The sequence below is a fragment of the Anopheles bellator genome, chromosome 1 (genome assembly GCF_943735745.2).
Source record: "Anopheles bellator chromosome 1, idAnoBellAS_SP24_06.2, whole genome shotgun sequence".
NCBI lineage: Eukaryota > Metazoa > Arthropoda > Insecta > Diptera > Culicidae > Anopheles > Anopheles bellator.
The window spans coordinates 48,047,900-48,072,512 of NC_071285.1; the positions used below are offsets into that span (position 1 = coordinate 48,047,900).

At 50.0% G+C, this 24,613-nt stretch overlaps 3 protein-coding genes across 3 annotated transcripts in view; 1 reads left to right on the plus strand and 2 right to left on the minus strand.

The window, feature by feature from the left end:
* The first annotated feature begins 7,015 nt into the window (after positions 1-7,015).
* On the plus strand, positions 7,016-8,530 carry LOC131215761 (uncharacterized). The gene has a single exon (XM_058210157.1). The coding sequence runs from the start codon at positions 7,016-7,018 to the stop codon at positions 8,528-8,530; it is 1,515 nt and encodes a 504-aa protein (XP_058066140.1).
* Positions 8,531-15,271: 6,741 nt separating this feature from the next.
* LOC131215763 (LIM/homeobox protein Awh-like) lies at positions 15,272-16,687 on the minus strand. Its single transcript, XM_058210158.1, has 4 exons — positions 16,682-16,687; positions 16,062-16,243; positions 15,553-15,989; positions 15,272-15,462 (listed from the first exon to the last, which is right to left on the minus strand). Exons 1-4 carry the CDS (start codon positions 16,685-16,687, stop codon positions 15,272-15,274), a joined length of 816 nt encoding a protein of 271 aa, XP_058066141.1.
* A 4,511-nt stretch (positions 16,688-21,198) lies between these two features.
* The window catches only part of LOC131215764 (LIM/homeobox protein Awh-like), a 34,941-nt gene continuing 31,526 nt past the window's right edge, over positions 21,199-24,613 (minus strand). Inside the window, exons 4-7 of the mRNA XM_058210159.1 lie at positions 22,030-22,247; positions 21,744-21,962; positions 21,535-21,675; positions 21,199-21,468 (exon numbers count right to left, since the gene is read on the minus strand). Of these exons, the coding sequence (XP_058066142.1) occupies positions 21,443-21,468; positions 21,535-21,675; positions 21,744-21,962; positions 22,030-22,247 (604 nt within the window). The 3' untranslated portion in view covers positions 21,199-21,442. The remainder of the gene's footprint in view (positions 21,469-21,534; positions 21,676-21,743; positions 21,963-22,029; positions 22,248-24,613) is intronic.

The following is a 24,613-nucleotide window of genomic DNA, read 5'->3' on the forward strand; positions in this document are numbered from 1 at the left end:
GTAGAAGAGCAAATATATTTTGAACACTATGTCACACATCGGTCTCCAGAGGTTCCAACAAACTCTTCCTATTATCGCGACCCAAGCGTGCCGTCATCGGCTAAAATGGGCAAGAAAAATGACTTTCCAGCCATGCCAGGCGAACGGGCGATAGAATCGGCCTCGTCTGATCCGCTTAACCGACGTGAATCACCCCCCACGTGAATCGAGCCGTTTGTTACGCTTTGTGCGAGTACTTAAACACGGCAAACAATTCCCTTCGCCCCACAGAGCCACACACGGCTCGGCGGGAGATGGCGCTACGGCGCATTCTGGCGCGAGTGGCACAGGAATTCCTAGGCTTGCGGTCTAGGAGCCTCCCGGACGGTCCGGATGGTTTGGACTACCCATCACGCTTCCACAAATCCCGTCAGCGCAATTATCTCCCCTATTGAGCCTTCGCTTGGGGTCCCGAGAATCCGTGCCGAGTGCTCGCAATGGGGAGCCAACCGGACTCACTCGCTGCCGCGCGGCCAGGATCGATTTCGAGGGACCCACGGTTCACAGTTGGGCTCCAGCACGGCTCACGGTGCTTGCCCGTGGTGCGTGTAAATAAATTTGTAATCGATTTGAGTCAGCAATTGTGCGGAAATTAATAGTCCTCCCGAGAACCGGCACGCGGAGAGGTGCAATGTTGGCCGCCGCCGCCGCCGCGTCAAACATCGCGCACCTAGCCGTAGGCAAGGGGTCAACGAGGTGGCCCACGGCGAGCGATCCTCTGGCGAGCGATCGAAATTGCATCGAATAAATCGCACACCGTTCGAGCTTAGAGCTCCGCTGGGCCAAACTGTCAAATGATAATTTGCAATGTGCTAAAATTTATTTTATTATTAACACAAACCCAGTATGGGTGCCGCGGCCGCAGCAGCAACCGAAAACGCGCGCGCCAAAGATTGCACCCAGCGGTGCATCCAGCTGCAGCAGCAGCAGCGACGGCGATGACGGCACGGCCGACTCCTGGCATCGGCTTCTGTCCGCGCGGAGACCGCGATGACCGATGTGCAGCGATGATTCGAGAACGGCGGGAGACTTTTACGCAACCGCGCAAGGCACGCTGCGCGAAACCCGAAGTCTGAAGGGGAAATAAATACTCGGCACGGCGCAAAAAAAAACGAGCAAAATCCAATACCCGCGAACCAACGATGCGGTTCACTGGGGAATCGAAATCGATCGGTAATCGAATCGATTGGCTCCTGGATTGTTTTCTTCGCGCGCCGAACGAACTCCTGGCGGGCGGTGGTCAATTCGGGCAGTCCGTAGTGAACTGAAAAATGGATGCATATTTCACCTCGACTCGACAACCCGCCCAATTCAGCACGGGTAGAGTTCTTCGGCCCACGGGGGTTAAGACACTGCACCGGGTCGCTGACGTTGCCCAGATAGGTGAACGATGCCCTCGATTTATAACAATCGGCTTCCTGTACCGTTAGCTACTAGGAGTTCCTGTTATTCAGAGTTGGATTAAGATAGAATACAGACACTTAACCGTTAACACTTTTTCCAGTTTCCGTATCTGATGAGGCTACAATGAACGGTGTTAGCTAATAAGATTGACATTCAAATTATTCCCAAGTTGCTCTTCTATCAGGTTTTAAGCTGAGATTAAACTAATTTGTAAAATGTTTAAAGCAATCATGTTGAATCATCTACAAAGTATATCAATAGTCAAACCACGCAAACTGTTTGTAGAACTATTACCAAAGTAGAATATCTTCAGTACTTTTCAACTTATAATTTATAATATTCATTTGCTTCAAATCGTCGGAGAAGGAAAAACTCCCAGGATGATCGATTTCACCCATTTGCTGCGATGATGCTCATCGCAACCTTATCAAGATTTGTTTCGTCGACCCTAATCAAGCTCTCGCGGCCACTTGCACCTGCCGGCCGTCTAGTTTACACATGCGCAGAAAATTGGACTCAAAGACAACACGTTTCCCGCCTATAAATTACTATCTCCCAATCCAACGACCCACGGATCAATCTGCCCGAACCATTTTCCTCAAAGCTCCACCGGGCTCCAAAAATCCCGTGCTCCTTCCGGCGCCTGGGAACCATCAGAAGGTACCATCGTCATATCGCCGTAATTACACGTACCAGGCGCCCGGTCGGACAGTAAAAATAGGGTGGCAATAAACAGCAATTAGTCAACCGAGCGCGCCGCAGCGATCATAGTCCGCGCACTAGGGCCCCCTCCGGAAAGGATGGTGGCTCCCGGCTAGAATTGGACGGTCGGGTGATGAGCAGCGATTAACGGGCGGTCTAGTTGCAGCAATCAAATGCGCGCCACAGTTTTTACGGTGGGAAAACTTCCGTTCCGTGCTCGCTAATTCCGGCGACTGCTCGGGATCGTACAGATTTCTCAGCGTATTCTCGCGCTCCACTTCCTCCCATAGCCCATCCCGAGAGTCACCGACCGCTCCGGCATGGTTCTGCTCGATCTCGATAAATCTCCAAAAATCGTTACCATCGCAGCAGGTGCCCGCGCGGTCCCCGATAGACGCGCGATCAGTGCCCGGCTCGGCTCGGGGCTACCAGCACACTCTCTCCCGAACTGGAGGAGCCTGGCGGGTTCCATCCATGCTGGTCGCCGATCTTGTTGGGACGTGATCGCGGCCGAAAACTGATTCCAATCGGTGCCGTGCCGGGGAAGGGAAAGTCGATGAGAAATGAGCTCGGCAATCGCTTCGTGCCTATTTGTACTGCTCAGACACCATTAACATATTAATTTATCAAATTAATTACCATCGTAAACTGGCGCGCGGCCCGTCGCTGCGCCCGGTGCGATGTTGTGGCCGATTGTTGTTGAGTAATTTGTTCGCCACGGATCCACCGGCGGCCACGAAGCGAACCGGGTGTCCCGCGGTGCGAGCGCCGGGCGCCCCATGCCCGGGGCCGAGTGTCGCCGATTTTCGAGAAACAATTTGTCATTGATCCCGGCCTATAGGGGCTGGCCATTGCTGTTTGGGGAATTTTCATGGTTATCAAAAATAGAAACCAAAGCCCGTGGCCCCCTTGGAGCGGTGGTTTCACATTTCTAGTGGTCCGTGGCCCGGTGAGCTAGCAGAATCGCACCTAGTTCGGGGCACCGCAAGCGGTCCGATCCTCACACGGGACCCCCACTTATCATCGATTCGCTGTGCCGCATTTGGGGGTTTTTCGGGGGGGGCTGGCGAAACAAATCTCGTAGGTCACGCCCGCGATAAGTTCAGCGATCCCGCGACGCAACCCCACGCACCCTGATGGCTCTATTGCGCCGGGGGCCGTGCGTGCCATCTGTGATTCATTCGCCCGGCTTCGACCACGAACTGACCGTTTTTTGCCTATTTCAATTGACCTACATCGAGCCCGGCGCACACCGAAAAAAAAGCGTCACCGATAGCCACCGCTAAGGATAGCTACGCTCCATCCATGTTTGGACTCCCCTTATCGCTTGAGGTACATGGCTAACGACAACAGACGGCGGGCTAACAACACGGCGTTACGCACGCATTACGCGGTCCGCACGCAAAAGAACTAGAGTCTGTGAGCTTGAGGCCGCGGGGGGACAAAAAACACTCCACGCCACGCGGCCAACCGAAAGACTTTTGGGCCCGAATGTAACGTAAACAACCCGCACCCGGGGCGGCCGCCGAATGGTGCGGAGAAAGCACGCGGCCACCTCTTGACACGGAGCCTTCGAAGTCGGGGCGGCGTGCTAGAGCCGAGCGCATCACATTCCGCCGCGTCACGAAAGCGTTGCGACCGACAATGGCGCAATCCTGCCGCAGTGACGATCAAAAGACTTCGAAGCCGTTCGGTACGCGACGAACCCGAAAATGATGAACGCGGAGCGGATCGATACAATTATTTCTCACCTGCACCGGCAGCCGCGGGACAGGATCACCCGCACCGAGCTCCGGATGACCGGAGGGTTCGGCGGGTCAGCCGGAAAAACACACAATGACACAAGCATCCCGATCGTCGGCTGTCGGCTCACTCGAGAGGGAACTCGAGTGTCGGGCACCTTCAGAAGTGCGCTGGACATCCGTGCCCGACATCCCGGCAGTGGCCCCGCGTTGTTTTCGTTCCATTTCGGGAACGAAAATATTTATCCAAAACCGTTCCGATCCCAAAAATCGTGAGCCGTGCCGAGCCGTGGGAAGGGACCTGCGCTTAGTCACGAGCTTCCGTTCCTCGCGGACAGGTCCACCGGTGTCCCGAAACCCGTTCCCCCGTGTGCAGATGGCTCGATCGGATCGGATTCGATTCCTTTCCTTTATCCACTCAACACTCGCGGGGTTTGAAAATTTATCACATTTGTCACATTAGACTTTAACAATCCAATCCCGGGCGCGACAGAGCCACGCGCTCCGATCTTTTCCCGGTTCCCGGGCACCGGTCCCCGGCACCGGTGCCCAGCAAGAACGCAGGTTATGAAAAATTGCCAGAATTTGCATAAACTTGTTCAACTACTGTTGACACCTGAGATGCCCGCGATGAGATACCGGGCGAGGTCGCCGTTGCATTTGACTCACAAAATTGTCGCTCCGGACCTCTCTCTCTCTCTCTCTCTTTCTCGCTGTTTCTCTATTGCCCACGGTTTGGTGGGCCACGAACTACACGAACATCATTTACGGTGGACAGCGTTACGAAACGGTTCATTTAAATCATGGTACACGCGACCGCGATGTTGCCCACCAAAAAACCGGACGGACGCAGAAGGACGCATTATGTTATTGCATGACACGACGACGACGACGACGACGCTCGCCGATGGCAACAAACGGGTGATAAATCACCCGCCTGCCGGTGGGGATTTATTATTTTGTGCTCCGCAAGTCCGCAAACAACCAGTTGGAAGCGCGGTGTTGGGTTTTGTTTTTTGAGGAACCAACAAGATGCCCGCTACCGGTTCCATGGCCGGCATCTTGTTCTACTTTCTTTACTACAGTAAACTGCTGCAGTTGAATTTCAACCAATGTTTCAGAAGGGAATTACTTGAGGATTTAAATTGCTTAGAGCTTAGAAGTTTCATAAACTTAGGGAATCACCATCAAGAAAGGAACCGTGGATCGGACATAATTCCTTGGTACTTTCCGACATCTTCCTTGTTAGAGTGTTGCTCGCCGGCATTCTGCTAGCTGCTGGTGTGTGATTAATCGTCTCGAAATTCATCATCACCTTCCGCTCTTGAGCCGGAACGTGAGTAAACAATTTAATTCAATACCTCTCTTTACCCAAACGGCGATGGCGATGAAGCGAAGAATAGTTGAAATACATTATCATTTCGAGTAACATTCACCTCCCCCCATGACAAACAAACACCGCCCGATGGCGATCCTTGGCCTTGGGAAGACGGCCCGATCAGCAGTGTCGGTGCGTGTTTTGAGGTAAATAGATCCATCATAGAGTCTCCACCGCTCGAAGGCTTCCTTTATCGGATGGCTGGTGGTTGCAAACAACCAACAAGCCAGCAAGTTCCCCGATCTGCTTACGGCGTGATCTTCGGCTCACTCGTCGAATTTCCGTAGAACTTTCTGCGTAGCAGCCAAGTGAGTCTATGTTTTGAATATACCTTTTCGATTTAGTAAACCACTTGAAAGGGCACAACTAGACGCTAATTTCTCGGACCTTAAGCGCACCAGTACGTGACCTTTCTTTCACCCGACCAGACAGCTCGATCACGTGTGTTTCTCCGCAGGCAAGTGTTACGCGTGAAATGTAAACGCGCGCAATGTTATGCGCAACGTAACTGGGAGAAGAAATAGTAAATAACTAGTACGGGCTCGGTGGGCCACACTCATGCGGAGGAAGACAAAATGTTTACCTTCTGCCGTCGCATGAGCCAACGATATGTTTTATTAAGAACGAAACATAAAAGGAGCAAAATTTGCGATGCGCACCGCACATTCATGGCCAGGCTCGGAGTGTTTTCGTCGCAATTGTGATAATCAAGTTTCGATAGAAATGATGGCCCGTTTTTCCGTTGTGCCATTGAAACGTGGCTGATGTGGTAAAATGTGAACATTCATTTCTTGTCCCTTTTGCGACGCAAGCCAAGTGTTTTGTGTTGGAAGTGCTGTAAAAATAATGAGCCACCAATAAAAACAATACCTACATATGTTCTGATCATATCACGCTCTACTGGTAACTGATATGAAAAATGTTTTTTTTAATTAGGTAAAGTATACAACAGAATATTACAATTGGAGTTTATGAAACTGGCGCTGAACTTGTATGATGCCATTACGTAACTCGTGTTTAGTTCTTTTAAAACGTGATAAGCAAGTCAAGTTATCTCTCGGACTCCCTTCGGATTATTTTATGATGTTTGAGTAAAAATGGTAGCAAATTATAAAAATGGCAGAATAAAGATAAAATTAAGTTACTTTTTATCCAAAATATTAAATGATAAACACATGCATTTTTATTTTTCAATTTTTTCTTTAAACTCATGACCCTCTTGTAGTTAAAGTATCGAGTAAGAGCTAACGTTTTGTCTGGAGAACAACCTTGTAAACGAAATGCAACTTATGCTTACATCACTGTCCAAGTTGCATTGTACCAGTTCGTGGACTGTTTCGTTGCAACGGAACCCAAACCAAAACATCTGCTGAACTCTTATCTCATCGGACTCACCGCGCCCGGTCTATTTGTATCATTTTTGGGGCCTACGTGCGCCGGCCCCCCCTGAGTAACGTAACTTGTCCGGTGTCCGGCGCCCTTGGAGACACACATTTATTTTTGGATGTGTGCACTATATAAACCTCGAACGTTAGGTGCAGCAGTCATACTCAATCGTCAGCACTCATCCATCCAACAGTGGAGCGCAACCATAGCTCACCTGGCAGGACCTATCCGGAGCTAGAAGGTTGACCGGATCCCGCGGTTCTACTGGTCAACGAATTGAGACTTAAAGAACTAAGCACTAAGCGGACGTTAGATATCCAAATCAGTGGACAGCAATTTACCTACAGTTACTGCAGCGATCACAATGAGTAGTGTTACGGTTGTGGCGCTAACGCTGGCCCTCGTTTGCCTCTGGGCACGCGAGTCAAGCTGCAGCGGGGCGATGTACGGAGCTAAGGCAGCGCCCAAGCCGCACGATGAATCGAAGCCTGACAAGCGAGTGGGCATCTACCCGACTACCCCGAACGCCGGAAAGGACTGCTCTTCAAGCGAAAGTGAAGAGCACCACGCTCCATCGGACGATCACTACGGTCACTCGTCCCGGAAGTTCCACGATTGTTACTACGGACACCTGCCGCTCTCGCTGTGCGTCCAGTTGCCCGCGGATGTCCCGATGAAGTTCTCGAAGCACGTGATGCAACAGATGGTGAACTCGCTCATGAGGAATTCCCACGTGCACCACGACGAGGTACCGTGCAAAACACCCAAGAAGCCTTCCCACGGTAAGCCCTGCCATCATTCGCACGAGTCGGGCGAGACGAAAGTCAACGGCGAACTGAAGAAACCATGCCCCAAGGATCCGTACCAGCAGCCTCCGTGCAAGGTTTGCCGCGAGACTCACGAACATAAGCCACACGATTATAAGAAATACTCTCACCCCGTCTTCGGGAAGCCATTGGAGCACGGCAAAAAGCCTTGCGGTTGTTCCGCCGAGTCGTACGACCACCCGCCCAAGAAGGACTATCCCGGTTACCCGGGTTCGGGAGAATTCCATCAGCCTAAGAAAGCGTGCGAACACAAGAAACCCTGCAGTTGTTCCGTCGAGTCATACGAACCGCCCAAGAAGGACTATCCCAGGTTCCCGGCGTCGGGAGAATCTTATCACCTGAAGAAACCTTGCGAACACAAAAAGCCCTGCAGTTGTTCGGCCGAATCGTCGCCGCCCGTGTTCCCGGCGTCGGGAGAATCTTATCATCTGAAGAAACCTTGTGAACACAAAAAACCCTGCAGTTGTTCCGCCGAGTCGTACGAACTGCCCAAAAAGGACTATCCCGGCTTCCCGTCTTCGGGAGAATCTTATCACCTGAAGAAACCGTGCGATCATAAGAAACCCTGCAGCTGTTCGGTGGAGTCCTTTGTGTCCCCGAAGAAGCCGTACTCCTTCCCCTGCTCCCACGAGTCTGCTGGCTCCCATGACCACCCGAAGAAACCGTACCAGCCATACCCGAAGGAGTACTCGTCGGGTGAAAGCTACAAGCCGGACTACTCCACGCCGCAGGTATACAACGCCCCCAAGAAGCCGTGCGGCGCCCACCCTGAACCGCCCTACTACAAGAGCACCACTCCCGCTCCTCATCCAACAGCCTACCCTACGCCGCGCTCCACGGCTCATCCCGTTCCGTATCGAACGACCTGTACGGCCGGACACTACACCCCATACACTGAACCTCCACGCTATCCATCCATGTCGTACAATTCACCCAGCTACCCTAAGCCAACGTACGAACACAATCGCTACGACCGCAAGGACTGCGATTCCCCATCGACCTATCCCAAACCACCGTACCACTTTGACCAGCAGCCGCGCCAAAATTACTAGACCACTCCGGCCTAGTTGCTCGGTGCGGAAAGGGTACCGTAGGCCGTAAGGGGGCCGTGTTGGGAATGTGGACTCAGTTAGCCTAACTTATTTATTTAATACAATTCTATGAATACACACCAAGTAAACCAATCGAACATGTTTTTACTCTTGAAAATCAATATGGGAATTGGAATGTGGCAAGGGAAACACTCGTACTGGGGAGTTCAATATTTTCCAAATGAAAAAATAATAAAACCTAAAATCTAAACAATGGAATCGACAGACGAAGGCGTGAGACAAATGTGTTACACTGGAAACGGAAACTGAAAGCTAGCAAAAATCCATATCAAACAACCGAAAGTGGGAAAACAAACGAGGGCTCAAGACAACTGGCTCAAGCTTTAAGACACGTACCGAGGATGTTCAAACATCGTTTTGTTGTTCGAAAACTGGTGGTCAAAATCTGTTGCAAACTATGCGATGTGCTTTGGTAAACAAAAGTGTGATTAGCTCTTTAGCAGATAAAAAGCTGATATGGCACGAAGCACATCAAACAAAGAGTTCACGGTCGTCTGTGAACGATGGCGCAAACGACAAACGACATAATGTCAAATAAAAATTTTAATTAAAATAATTGTATCTAGGGAAGGGAAACTACTTAACCACTAACCCTGTAGCAACTTAACCAATCCGCCAAGTTTATACGGTGATTTAATTTGGTTTAATGCAAGGATTAGTTCCGTTGTAGAGAAAATTGCCCATCAGATAGAAGTAATCTGTTGCTAGAATCAACTTTAGGTGTGGGTCGTCTGTTGGCGTCATTTGTTTTGGATATCATGAAACAAACAGTTTTTCCTGCCGGATCCGGAAGTACATCTGCTCATCAAGGATTGTCGGATCAACATGCCGGATTGTACACTGCATTTGTTCCCAAGCTTCCAAAATGGATGCCTGAAGCTCATAATTAGAGCTGTATTGCTTCCTATCCACATAAATTTGTCTAATCAATATTCCCCAGACATTTTCAACTTGATTTAGTGTTCTAGTTATCGAACCGGTGTGAATGCTCCTGCATTATCTTGTTGAAAAACCTTTTTTTTTCGGTGATTGGCAGCTGTGAACGGGATCAGGCAGTCTTCTAGAATCTAGATGAAATCGTTGGAGTCCATTTTACAAGATGTAAAAGTCAGATCGACCTTTCCCGCAGAGCAAAACCCAAGCCACACCATCATAAATCCTCCTCCAAAGTTACTTGTGGAGAAGTACTCAGGGTCTTTACGTAAATCGCGCCAGTAGCCTGTTGAACCGTCTTGTTCATAAAAATAAATTTTTTTTTCCTCAGAGAAGATCACCTACAATAAAGAAACGGAATTGGTTTCGTTTGATACAAAATATGCTCTTCAAAAAGCAGAAGAAAACCCAAAGATACCATGTCCCACCGACGTGCCATGTTCAGTTTCGCAAATTCGTTTTTGTTGGTGTAGTAGGCTTAGATTTGGTGCCTCATTTTTGCTCCAGTTATATTCGAGCTGTTTTGCAAAACCTTGCGAATAGCTTCCCTGCTCACTGTGGCAGATCCAGTGTAGATTTGACTTTCGATAGCGATATTGTCGAATTTGACGCCAATTTAACAATGTTCCGTTTGGTTCTCATCGACAACTTGAATTTTCTTCGGAGTACGCTGTGCAGTTGCATACCGTTTATGCTTTTAGTAATAACGGATCACTTTATCGGATCTCTTTATTCTTCGAGCCATTTCTGGAATAGCAACACCCTCCAGCCTATATGCCTCTATCAATCCTTTTTCTTTCTCACTTAGAACACTACCAAAATTCCAATGCCAAAATATTTAAGTAATTCACTTGCAAAACTCGCGATGAAAACTACTCTCGGAAGCAAAGCTCAAAGTGCGGCTATAGAAACTTGACAGTGACGACAGTGACAGTTCAACAGTTTGTTGCTATGGAAACGGTGACCCACGTCTCAGGTCAAACACGGCTTCCGAAGTAGGTTCCGGCGGTGGATATTCAAGGACCGAAGATATTGTTACCCCGAGCAGACACAAATAAACACAAAATTCTTTTAAAAAATATAACAAAATTTATTTCATTTTTAAATACTCTTAATAACGTGAGGTTAGTTCATTTAAAAGTAGCCTTACTAACATGAGGTACGCCTAAACAAACGAAAGCACGTTCCGTAGTGCGATGGCTACTACGATGGTGCCCACCCAGCCAACGGTCAACACTCTATATTTACACGATCGTCACATGGTTCCTTGAGCGCAGCTCCGTAAACACGTTTCGGAACTAGCGTTTCAGTAGTTCTTTCTGGCCGCACTGCCTACGTCATGAGCCTGGTACTTGGGCGTCGACAGCTTCGTGGCGACCGCACCGCCATCGCCATTCTCTCGCTTGTCCATCAATCCGCGCAACATCCGGAACACGGGGTCGGTTCCCTTGGTCGGTAGCTCGTACTTGGCCATCTGTTTGCTCTCCGCACCGTAGTAACCGCCCGATCCGGCCGAGGATTTGCAGTTACACGTTGGCTTCCGGCGCAGCACCTTGATGACGCTCTTGCCCGGAATGCAGTAGTGGTGGCGCTTCTCGACGATCACGAACCCACAATCGTTGCACTCTCCCAGCCCGGGCAGCTTCCCGTGGGTGTAAGGCAATCGTACGTTGTTCCGCTCGCACGATGCTCCACCTTGCAGCATGCCGGGCATGCCGTAGCCCGAATCCTCGTTCGACTCGGACTCGGTGTACATGTACGTGTCGTCTAAACCGAGCGCACCGCTCACCAACAGTGCGATCGCCGCCACCAACAAAAACTGGACCATCGTGGAAGGCATCCTGTAGGCAGAAGAAGTCTGGACGACGACTGGAAGGAAGTAACCGACACCAGAAAGAACCGAACGGAAGTTGTTTTGAACACCTCGATCCTCGATGGCTGGCACAGGAAAAGTGTGATGCTCTTCCGGCGGCGCTAACGTTTTATAATCGTGCCGGGCCGTTGCAGGATGGATGGGTACCCTATCGCATGTGCCTTTCCGGTGCTGTTTGGTTGTTTTGCTTTTCCGTAGCACCAACAGCACGACAGCAACACCCTTACTTGCCGGCCACCAAATGGAAACCGATCCCAACAACTGCCCGGCCCGTTAGCGGGCAGCCCTTTGCTGGGGCCAGCGCCTTGTTTATGCGCAATCCAGCGTGCCAGATACGTGCCGTACGGGGCATACCGCGGGCTCTGCACACTTCTCGCGCACGAGGTTTTGATTTTTTCCTGCGCGTGAAGAGTCACCTTTCACACCTTTCACGTGAGGTTGTTTGGTGGATCATGCGTAATCGCTACAAATGGAGCAACACGCACGCGGAGACGATCGCTAACCGGTTTGGTAATGTTGTGGGGTCAGTCCCTCGGAGTTTTCCGTCCGGTTCAGTGGAGTAGTGTTGCGGTGGCCCAGAACAACCGCGTCGAGCAACCAACAATCCGGAACTGGCTGATGGCAGGTGAGATTTCGGCAAAGTTGATAGTTGTGTCGTTTCAAAACTAACCCCTTGACAAAATTTTGTACTCCGAAGAGCATACTAAGCAGAAGCATTCCTAAATCTTACCATAGGTTGTGATTTCTGGGTGCAGAGTAGATTCATGGGAATCAGTTAAGTGTGACTGTAGTAGACTTTTTAAACCAATTTGTCCTTTCGAAATCGGTGCCAGGGTTCTAGGAATTTAAACTGAATCCTTTGAACCGATCTACTATCGATCATGACAGCGAGCCGTAAAGAAGAAACTGTACCCATAGCCAGCCAGTAAATTACGTTCGCGTGCAGTAGGAGGATCGGTTGCAGGTAATTGCAGGAATAACTCTGGCCACTAATTGGTTTGAGCTTCCGGACTTCTGCGCCAGAAAAACAGCCCGTAACCATGCTACCGGCACCGACCGGCACCGTTTCCACTATCAGATGAAGATGGAAGGCCCGAACCGTATCTGCCCTGTCGCAATTGGTTCATCACGTTTCCCAGGCGGCAATTGGACCAGGTTCGGAACCAATTTGCTGTCTCAATTTACGTCCGGGCACATAAAAAAGGCACATCGATGCGGTGCAGCAGCGATGGCGGCACCGACGATTGCACTCGCAAAGCATACAAAGTAAAGACCAGAAGTTCGCAAAAGTAGTTAAAACCTCCCCAATCCGCGGCGGACGGACGGACATGCCAAGAGCGCACCTCAAGTCGATCGATTGGCTGATCGATTTACGATCGGTGAGCAGTATTTTAATTTGAAGACCAACCGAAAGACGAAATATGTTTCAATTAGTTATTGAAAGGTCCCGAACCGTCCGATAATGCGCTCCGTCCGTCCGGCCGAGGGCTTCGGGATCTCGGGACTTTGGGTCTTTTTTATTTCATTTTCCTCTCCCATGCGTACGATCGGTCGGTCCAGTGCACCGATCGCATGCACCGGACTGGCCGGCGGACCTGCAGCAACATATTGATGATCGTTTCGAAATGAAATCGCCCTCCGAGAGCCCCGGGGAAACATTCTTCGTTGGAAATGAAAATAAAATCTCTTATTTACAACCACGAGCATTCCTTCTGCCTTTTTTTCGAAAATTCTCGCCAGCCACCACAACGTCACTTTTTCTTATGTTTTTATGATTTCTATCCTACTCGTCCCGCGGATCTGCACCGTCTGGTGCGGGTCGGTCGGGCACTTGGGCCTGGCCCGCCTTGAGAATGTGGCCGCGGAACCACATGCCCTTTCGGTATAAAAGTTTCCTTTCGGTTCTTCTCTGGCAGCAACATAAATTAAGCGCGAAACCAATCGCCAGAGCAAATACAGAATAAATCCTGGGCCGGACATTTAGGATTAATAAAAGTAACGATATGAGAGGTGATAAACGGATTCGTAGGCAAAACGGGGTACCGGAGGCAGGAAACAGGCCACGGAGGGTTTGTTCAAATAATAGAGACGAACGGGTTTACATGATGTAAGCCTGCCCCGCCATATTCCATTCGAACATCAATCGCTGCTCGTTAAAATGGTGCCAGTAAGTTTATGTATGGTGGCTGAAGGTTTCCCCTGTTGCCTGACTGAACATTTCCGTCAGTCAGACGAAGATCTGGACTTGGGGATTTGACTTTGAAACCAAAGTCATCTTGACTGTAGATAGAATTCGTGTATTAAATTAAATAAAGGCTCAACATTCTAAAGCGTTCCGACAAAGTCTAGAAAATGATAAGAAAACCTCTAACGATCTAACATCAACGAACAATCTAAACAAGGTTTCTCTGCTTCGAATACAAAGCATACCTCATATGCCTTTAACAGTACACCTTACAGATACTTAAATACAGACCGCAATGGACGCCAGAGAACTAACTGCGACAACGGCGCAATGTGTGAAAGTCTCGCGCAATAACGAAAACCCCTTCGAGATAGCCATTCTTTTTCGCCATTATTAATGACACTCAATTTCCTTGGCTACCACCCGGCGCATCTCCGGGTCCCGATCTGTCGCGCTACGATCGAGCCAATTTCACGATCAGCCCGAGGGTCCCGCGCGATCGCGGCACATTTATCACGTTTAATAGGGAAAAACCCTCATCAAATTGGCCAATTGCTTGGTGCGGTAACAATGGTGCGGTTCCAATCGGGCGGAGAAAAATCGAAAACAATCCAAAGTTGGGCTACTAGCCAGAAGCTTTCAATTATTTTCACTTCCTCGATCATCCGACGATGATCGTCCTGCGGCGATCCAGGATGCGGATCCAGGAGCCGATCGCTTTCCCCACCTTCTGGATGCTGGATGGTCTTCGCGTGAAGGTGAAGTAATGGCCCGGGACCGGATCGCTTAACTCATCGAGCGCCCTCGGGCCACTTTTCAGACGGTCGGTTGAAAAATCGACCAACCATACAGCGTGCCCTACGGTGCGCGGATATAAATTATGAAATTAATTTCTGTATTTGTTTTGCGTTCCTTGGCCCGGGAGTTTCGATGCCGGCTGGGGCCACCGGGTGCTGGCGGGCAACCGGAGACAATCGACGATTTTTATTCCCTTCTGCCATTACTCTTGCCGGCGTAACCACCAAAGACGTTTGACGTTTCAATTAAAACCGTCCTCGTGTGCCGTTTGCCTAACGCCAAGTGGTGGGTATGCCCTAAAGAATGATGAAATAATTTCATTTCGTGAAGGCATCCCAAACTCAGAAGGAACTTGAAGGTCGAGACTTGAATTAAAAATGACTCTGACACGTGCATGTCCTTCGTATCGAAACCTAAACTTAACATCGTCATCATTTTCTGTTTTCAAATACAATCTGGAATCCGGAATTTTGAAGTTCCCAATTTTAGGACGAAAGTTCCATAAGAAAGTCCTGCTTTCAACATTCTGGCTTGATAACTTACTTTTTGGGGCCCATGTTTGAATAAAGTTTGAGACAATTTATGTACTTTCGTATAGCAAAGAACTCTGGTTCACTACACAACGCTTTATTCGTCATCGTACCGTCGTCGGGGACAGCTCGCCTGGGCTCTCTGCTTGCACTTCCGACTACAGAATTCCGTGCGACCTCGACGACCGATGGTCGGTTGTTTCCTTCCAGAGCGTCTTGGAGAGCGCATATCCCGGAGAAGTCTCGTCCTGCGGCCGCGTAGCGTTAGCCGATCAGTTTCGCACGGCGAAGCGCGCGTTTCAATGGCACTGTTGTGGATCACAGACATCCATCCAGCGATGGAGTGCGTGGTCACGGTCCCGTCACACCACGAGATTGATGAAGCCGTGCGAGTTGAAGATGGGCGTCTTGCGCAGGACACAGTCTTCCGGCAGATTCAGGCTGGTCAGATGGTGGACCGATCCGTCGCTGCTGTTGGTGCTGCTGCTGCTGCAACTGTTGTTGTTGTTCAGATCCGAGCGCATCCCATGGAACAGATCCTGAGCGCGGGGAACTGGAGAGATCGGAAAACAACCAAAACCCACTGCGGTGAGCTGAAAGCTGCTGAAAGCCCTCATTTCGGCGCCTCCCTCCGGCCACTCACCATGGACGTGCTTTTTCTGGCGGGCCCGGGAGTTCTGGAACCACACCTGCGTCACCCGTTTGCTGAGGCCCGTGGCCAGCGCAATCCGCTCCAGGTCCTGTCCGTCCGGGTTGCTGTCGATCTGGAAGTTAGCCTGCAGCACCTGGATCTGCTCCTCGGTGAACGTGGTCCGGATACGCTTCGTTTTGTTCTTCCCGCTGCCGTCCGCATCGCAGCCATCCTCGCTCGAGCCCGTCCCGTCGTCGATCAGCTCCATGTAGTGCGTTTTGCACAGCACCCGATCCTCGCAGATCGCGAACTGCTCGCCGGTCGAAAGCTGCCGACCGCAGGAGTCGCACGCGAAGCACGCCAAGTGGAACACGTGCTCACGGGCCCGTCGCACCCAGTCGGTGGCCGAAATGGGCCGCGAACACTTGGCGCAGCTCGTTTTAAACTTTCTGTAAACGGTTCAGGGAAGACCATTCAAACTCCGCGCTTGGCACAGAGGCGCACACCTTCGAAACACTTACTTGACGTAGTCCATTTTGCAGTAAACGTCGCCGTCGCGCAGATAGCAAGAAGCCTGCCGCTCCAGCGGACAGCAGCAAACGGCACACCGCAGGCAGGACCCGTGCCAGGAGCCACCGTTCACTTCGAATATGTAACGATCGGTTATCTGCTCGGCGCAGCCACCGCAAGCCTTGTACTCCGTCTGTGGGAGTGATTGAACGATTAAAATGACTTTTTACTGACTCAAAACTATATTCAGAGCCCCGTTTAACGATGATCTAAAGAGTTCAAAGGATTCTGACAGCAACCCTTATTTAATCTGATACCCATTATTAAACAGAAACGAACCAATATCGGCAGTCTGTATCAGACCGTTGCAAAGTCTTCTGTTGTTACGGATCGGATTTACAAACTCTTTTACTTAGATCAAGTCGCAAACAAGATAGTCACAAAGTGAAAGTCATATTTATAATTAAAATGGAAGTGTTTTTATATACACTTCCTTTAAAAATACTAAAGTGATGTCACTTCATCGCACCAAATAAGGACAGTCAATGTTACAAATAGTTAATCCGCTCCAACTGTTGTGTAGGGGAAAGATTTGGTGTTGTTTATACGTAGAATTTAAAGCTGAACTTACCTTCATACTTGAAACAATAATAAATGTAACGTTTTGCTAGTTTATCTCTCAACAACACTTCACTCAGTCCAACAGAGTTTATCGCTTTTCGAAACTTGTAACTGAACCGTAATTTCGATCCACTTCCGTAGGATTCTATAGGCCTCTAGCTATTGAGCACTTTTACAAAATGTCACTTCAACTTAATGTATTGCACTCCCCAAGTTTTCACTCTCCTTTAATACGGAACCGCTAGTTTAACGTCCACAACTTCCGCGTCGTTCACGGGAACATTCACTGACGGCGTGATGTGGCCTCGCCCGAGAACCGGTATCCGATCCGCGCCCGCGATGCGCGGTCCTCGGTCCTCCGCGGTCCGCGGTCGGTTCCTCGACGCGGGTCAAACTCGAACTGAGCTAGCCGCACCGTACCCGGCAGCATCAAAGCCTAGCGGAGATCGGCCGTCGTTCCTCGATGTCCCGCCGGGTGCCGCATCATCTGCCAGCATTATCGGACCGCCGGGTGTACCACGGGAAGAGCTCCTGCCCGCTATCTGCTCTCTCGGTCACACTCTTTCACTCCTCGTTTGACTTGCTTCGGTCTCTTTCGGTTCTAGCCGGTTCCCGTGTCCCAACCGTCGGCCTAGAACCGCCTAGTGCTATCTCGCTCTCCGGTCTGGGGGTTATGTACAAACCGGGCAGAACCAACCCCTCGGCCTTTAACCTAAGCGGTCGAGTTACCCCCGGACAGCCGAAGACGATGATCGCGGCGTCCACACAATGACTACAACATAACACGCCCCTTCGATTTATGTACCTCGCTTTTTTCATGTACAGGACTTGTGGTGAATCGTTCGAGTGTCCTGCTTACTGCCGAACACGGGTTAACCCCGTGGCGAGTCTACCTCCTTTTCGACGGGCCGTCAAAGTCAACAATGCCTCTACAAGTACCCGTGGTCCCTGGTCGGGATTAAAGTTTCCAGAACCCACACCAGACGGCTTGAAGGCGGCTTAGCGCGCTTAAAGTATCATTCGTCCCCAGGGACTTCTCGGAGGTCACCGACGACACCTGAACGCAGCCAGTCAGCCAGCCAGCCAGTGATGTCACATCTTTGGCAAGGCACCCCGCAAACCCGTTGCCACCGTTGCATAATTGTGTGCCATTCAGATGCAAATCAGATGGCTGGATGGTGGGTGACTACCGAGCGATGCGGGTCGTGTGACGAATTTTTAGTCCAACACTTGGCCGCTCTTTGGCCGTGGTCATTAACGGTGGCGAGGTAGAGGGGCATACAAAAGGGCTCAGCTCTGAGACGACGCTTAGAAGGTCAGCTTCCGGCGTTCCAACGACGAGCTGCGTTATGAATTTCGGAGCGAAGCGAAGATGGACCACCGTTCGAAGGGTTGAAGCACCGGGCCGTACCTGGCGATGGCCCTGAGTAGGATCAATGGATGTCACTCTAACCGGATGAACGGACCACCGGTTGGCCATTGTCGTTCCCGACGGAAACGGGGAGGCTGAACGCAGCGGTAAAGTCGCTACCGTTTGACAGCTTGACAAGCGATTCGGGGAAAAGACCCTCCAAACGGCCAGCCCATCCTCAGCGAGGTAATCGGCGGTCACCAAGTAGTGCTTCCGTGGACGGGTCGACCGATCTTCTTCCCTGTTTCATGAAATTCCTTTTTCGAATTTAGCCCATCCGGAGAGGTGCGAGATGCGCAAAATTGTGGTAACGACCTCGTTTAGTGTATTTTTTTCTTCAAGATCCGCGAGGCAAACAAAAGTTCTCCATGTTGAATGTCGCTAAATGGTGACGGTTCGGTTCTACCCGGAAAATGTCGCTTTGTATGTTTATATTTACTTAAAAGGCGGCTGAAAATGAGAATACATTGCTGTGTATGTTTTTTCTCTGTAAGTGGCTTTTTTGATAATTTTATGAAAAGTCTTCCGAGTCACAGACGAAATTAAATTGTTAAACAAAGCATAACTTCAATGTACCATAATCAAACGACTTATCACCTAATTTGTTCAGCCTTTCGTTTACTGGCCCATAAATTGCAATCGACTCGCCACAATGTTGCAGTTCTCGCATTAAAATCGCTTCCACTAAATTACACGTAATACACCAACTCGTGGCCAACGTTTAAGGAGCTCGTTTTTCAAACGTCGGGTTCCGATGGAAGAAAACTAGTTCGGACTAGTTCCGCACGCCACAACCGAGTGCCGAATGGCTGAAAAATGGTTTCAATTCGTTGTGCGCCGTTAGAGGCACTTGGAACTTATTAATGGCCTCCAATGCATCAGAACGAACCCCGCCATCCTTGAGCCGTTCAAAGGGGTCGCGTCTGAAGGCGATTACAATTATCGCACTCACTTACCGGGCTCGTTTTTCTAATCTTTCCAACGGAAGCCCGCGCCCCTGTCGATCAATTAACTGGACCGATTGGAGTGTCCTGCTCCTGGAGGCCTGTTTCGGTGGTTGCAATCCAATCCCATCGGTCGCGAAACAATCGGGCAAATAAGTGATCAGTTTCATCGCCGCAGGTGGCGAGCCTCCGAAATCCGATGCCCAGATCCGAGGAAGGCTTGAGGAAGTCCTCCGCCAGCCAGCTTCCGGTTTCGCCGCCCCAGGAGACCGCCGCCGCCGCCGCCGATGTTTGATTGTTAGGCGTTAGGACATCACTAATAACTGCATTTAAGGAACCGGGGACGGCTCGCTAAGGGGCGACCCGGGGCGTGTGATGAGCGGCGTTAGAGGCCACCTTCCAAGCGCTTCCGGGGGCGATTATAACCCCTCCCTGGAGGCCAATGAATTCGTCGTTGTTGCGGGTGATTTTTCACCTCCCTCGGGTGCGCGGAACCCGCCGGCGCAAACGCAAACACCCGCAGCAGCGTAAGCGTGTGTGGTCGTCCTTGCCCGTCCACCGCGGGGCCACGGGAACATTATTTACCTTCCGTTTGTGTGCCCTTTTCGACGACGACGACGACGAGGGAAAAAAGACCAATTCCTGAGCAATTTACGCTTGAGTGAAAAGGGACCAAATTGCTCGTAATTAAATTAGGCGCATATAAATCGCTTCATCGAGCGTTCGGTTGGCTACCGTTCGGACCGCGGGCCTTTCTCCGGGTTCCACCGGGGTTCCTGGACGGAATGTTCGGTTTTTCCTTTTTGCTCCACACACCTTTGAACTTTCTCTCTGATTTTTGTGACAACGAAAAAAGTGTTTTCTTTTGCCAAATTGAAGTGTAAGATAAAGCAGCTCTGTTCCTTTCTAGAGGCCCAAGAGGTAGAATTTAGAATGGAAAGCTCTTAGAAGTCAATTTTATGATAAAACTGAGTATTGTGAAAAGATGTTGAGAAAAGTGTTACCGTTTTCGTGAGTCACTGTTCATGTGTCGTCTTCGTTCGGTGACCTTCCCGCATCCGTAGCATAGAAAACCTGCTCACCATTGCCAAACCTAAAAACCCTGCCGATGTCTGCAGAGCGATCCGGACGTGGTGGTGCTAGGCATTCGACACAATTCCCTCAACACCCTCGGCGGCAAATAAACTTGGCCGTAATGAGACAAACAAATAAACAAACAAACAACTTCGCAAACACCCAAAATGATTGCCCTGCGCTGGCCAAACTTCATCAACTCGGGTCCCTTATTTTTGTTTCCGGTGCTGCTCTGTTTGTTCCGAAAGTCCGAAAATGGCAAGATGGCCCCTGCTCCCTGCTCGTCGATCTGAACACGGAACCAGATCGAACAAAAGTGAAAACAGGTCCTCATTGCGTGACAGATTTTTGCCATTCGCCGGCCGGCCCCTTCCGGCCACGAACGTTTTATGTCCCTCCCGGCTCAGCTCGGAAGCGTCTTCTAAGTCGGGACGGGCGAAAAAAAAAATAACGGGGAACGAACCCGAAGTGAGTCGTTCCGTGGCAGGATTACAAAACGATAATCCCATTAAGCGGGGCGTAATCGGATCACCCGAGCAAGTTCCCCGAACACGCCGCCGGTATCAGTCCCGCGAGGGACGCATGCATCTGTCGCATGGTGCGGGAGCGGATTAACAATCGTTTATGGTGCGGTGCTTTACGGGCCGAATATTGTGGAAAAGAAATGCCTCACCAAAGGGGACAATATTCAAATTACCTTTATTTTTCTACGCTGTAAAACAACTCAACTGTGATGCTTACACAAAGATGATACGGGCTGGCTGAGACCATTCTTTTCATCTCGATTTCTGTTTCAGTTTAATATTTTATTTCAATCAAATTTGAATTTGATTTCAAATGGAAAGAACTTACCTTGGGCCGATGATTCCTCCAAAAAAAATTCTCACAAAACAAAATGCTCAAAAGCCGCAATAGTCAACCGTTGAATTGTTTAAATCACGGGCTTTATTTTGGGTGCCATTAACTTTTCGTACATTTACAGCAATAATTTATTTACACTTTAAATTTCACTAGAGTTTCGCTACAACCACACCAGGTTCGGTAGAACACGGTGAGATGGGAGATTCGTTTGCATAGCTTACATTTACACACGTTCCATTTTAATACCACCAGCAAGTAGTGCAAAGTAGTGTGATGAAGTGCCCCCAGCACTGCGCTGGTTGTCCAGAACTAGAACTAGAAGTTGGTTTTTTGTCATAACTCTTTGGTAGGTTCGCGCGGCTCCGATCCTCGGACGCTTGGCGTACGGCGGCGGCGGCGGCCGGCGGAGACAACGTCTTCAGCAATCATCCATTTGGCAACCTCCGAGTGGCGCATGCAACAGTGATTGCCTTCCCATATGTTACACCATCAGGTTGATGAGGTTCACTGTCGAAGAGAGATACTGAAATGAAGTGCTTCCAACCGGATCTGGGGACTGCGCCGACAACCTACCGTGTGAGTTGAACATCGCTCCCGAATGTTTGCCCATGCTGTGGCCCGGTTCGTGATCGCTCAGACCCGCCTGCCCGCTGCTGTTGTTGTTCAGATCCTGTCGCAGCGCCCCGAACAGATTGGGATTGTGGTCACGTGGAACTGGAAGACAAACCGGAACGGCATAAGGATCGCGCGCGGAGTTCGGCCGATCGATCAATCGAACTTACCGTGCGTATGTTTCTTCTGGCGGGCGCGCGAGTTCTGGAACCAAACCTGCGTCACCCGTTTGCTCAGGCCCGTCAGCTGCGCTATCCGCTCCAGGTCCTGCCCATCCGGGTTGCTGTCGATCTGGAAGTTGGCCTGCAGCACCTGCAGCTGCTCCTCGGTGAACGTCGTCCGGACGCGCTTCGATTTGTTCTTGTTGTACCCATCGCTACTGCAACCGTCTGACGAGACCGTGGGCAAGGATCAGCAACCAGGGACCAGAAATGCGCGACCGTGCGCGGGACTTACCATCGCTCGAGTTGGATCCATCGTCCACGGTGTCCATGTAGTGGATCTTGCACATCACCTTATCGTCGATCAGCGCAAACTGCTCGCCGGTCGAGAGCTGCCGGCCACAAGTGTCGCACGAGAAGCACGCCAGATGGAAGACGAGATCGCGCGCCTTGCGCACCCAATCGGAGGCCGCTATCGTGCGGCAGCACTTGGAGCACTTGGCGCCGAACGTTCTGTGAAGTAACCGTCATTTAATATTTAAACATGTAAATTCTGCTCAAGTAAAAATCGGGGTTGGTTTGACTTAGGAAACATGTGTCAAAATGAAGTATTTGATTGTACTTTAAGAGAAAAATTTCAGAAATTTATTATGTCGGTCGTCGGATGAAATCGTGAACTTTCGGTGGAATGCGCGCCATAATTTTCTGCACAATCTTCTTCAAATTCCTGTTGATTGTTGCCTAATAATTTTCGATTGGGAGGAGTTAGGGGCAATTTGGTGCGTTGATATCCTTTGCGATGAAATCCACCTTACTGTAAAAGTATCACAGAACTACCTCCCTGCTATAGTGGCAGCTTTCCAAATAAGTCCAAAACTTAACCGGACCTTTGTGTGACTTAATAAATGATAGAACTCGCTTATTGAAGCGCTCTTTCTTGTATAAAGTTGAGTTCGTCGTCGTGTTTGTGATGAAAATCTTGGTTTTCGTCCACAGGTGCAAATTCCTTGTCATATCATTAATTTTTGTGCAAATTTATTGGCGAATACAAATTTGAACTTGGAGGAAACATCTCGCCGTGCCGTGGCGAGCTAAAATTTTGGTTCAGGAAGCTGTCCAAAATCTATTTTCACGTATGTTTCGTCGTCCATAAGCAAGTATCCGTTTTACATCCTCAGAACCTTCTCATACAATTTTCTAGCGCGTGAATCAAGGACTAGATTTTGCTTAAGTGTCTTATTTGGATGTATACATGCAAGAAAAGAACAGCAGCCTCTTCGTAGACAGGCCCTCTGGACAGTACTTCTGCTGGCATCAATACAAAATTGCAATATCCCAAACCGAAAGTCCCGGATTTCCCTTGATTGATCTCAAAACCTTCAAGCTCAGCTGCCGGTCGTATTTTCCACTACGATGTCTACTCTGAATCTATCGGTCTACGGTATTGGGTTCCCGAAAAACGGCAAGCACAGCATATACAGTTGGTTTTGCGAATTTTTGTGTTTTTGAGATTTTTAAAGCAGACCACGTGGGGTTCTCGACGTGAGTGTGCAGAATTTTTTCTCTTCTTCTAGTTCCATTTAGCATAACTTTCTATAAACTCCGCGCACCAAGATGAAACTTTCAGCACTTAAAGTTGAATGTTTACATAGCTATCAAAACATTTGAAATCCGACCACCAGAGGCGCACCAGAGAAAACATACAACTTTTCCCGATTCTAAGTGGACCATGCTTTATATCCGGATCGGTTATTGTCCTTCGGTTATTTTACAATTCAGCAATCGCGTGTCCAGGAATCCCAGCCAGCTTCGTCGGCGTTGTATCAGTGATCGATCGTAAAACCAATTATGTCCGCTACGGCAGCGAGCAGAACGAACGCCCTGAGCATCATCGCGATAGGTTGGCTCAATTTGTACGTGATCGCAACCATATTAGAGCCCCCATCGATACGGTCTATGAACCACGGCCAGCGCTGGTCACCGATCTGGACCATGTAAGGAAACATGTCCCGCGTACATTAATGTCGCGTTCTGCTCTCTCTCTCTCTCTCTCGCTCTCTCGCACCGGGCCGTTCGAAACCACCTACAACCAGAAAGTCAGCAGAAAAACACACAACCAATATCGCAGTTCCGCGGCGCACCAGGATGCCCAATTTAATTACAGCGCTCCTTCGCCCAGCGTAACAAGCGCGCGAGTAAGCAGGTTAAAATGGTGCAGGCAAACCGACCGACAACGGCGAGGAAAAAGGAACAATTGGATCCCGCTGTGACTGCCTTTTGCTGTGACTTGCGCCTGCCATCGGAGGACCGTGTCGCGCAAATTCATTCAACTCCAACTCGGACCCCTTTTTTGCCCCGTACGCCGAGGGATCTCGTGCGCCTTCAGCTTATTCATTCATTTATTTATTCTGTCTGTTATTTATTTAATTTTAATTGAACCACCGTGCAACTCTCTACCGGCCCTACCCGTTTGCGCTCCGCGGCGGCCCTGCGACACCTTTTTCCCGTGTTTCCGAGCACCTTTTTTAGTGCTTTCTGCTATGTTTTTGCGTCGTTGGCGCTGTTGTCCACTCGCTTCCATCGTGTAGCTTACCGACCGCAGGCCGGTTCTTAAATCTTTTCCTTCGGCAGAAAGGGGAACCGAACGGAGGGGAAGAGGGGCCAAAGCTCAACGACAAGACTGCAAACATCGCGTTGTACATCGCGCGGATCGGACGGACCCGGAGCGCGCTCCGGGTCTCGATAAGGCAACGTGTTGTGGGACACCGAAAGAGTGTCCGCGGGACCCTCGAAAACCGCGGGCGCGGTTCGTAAAAAAGAGCAAGAAACGTCCAGCGAAATGTGTCACTGTTGCGCTACTGCGTTTCGCGATTTGCATA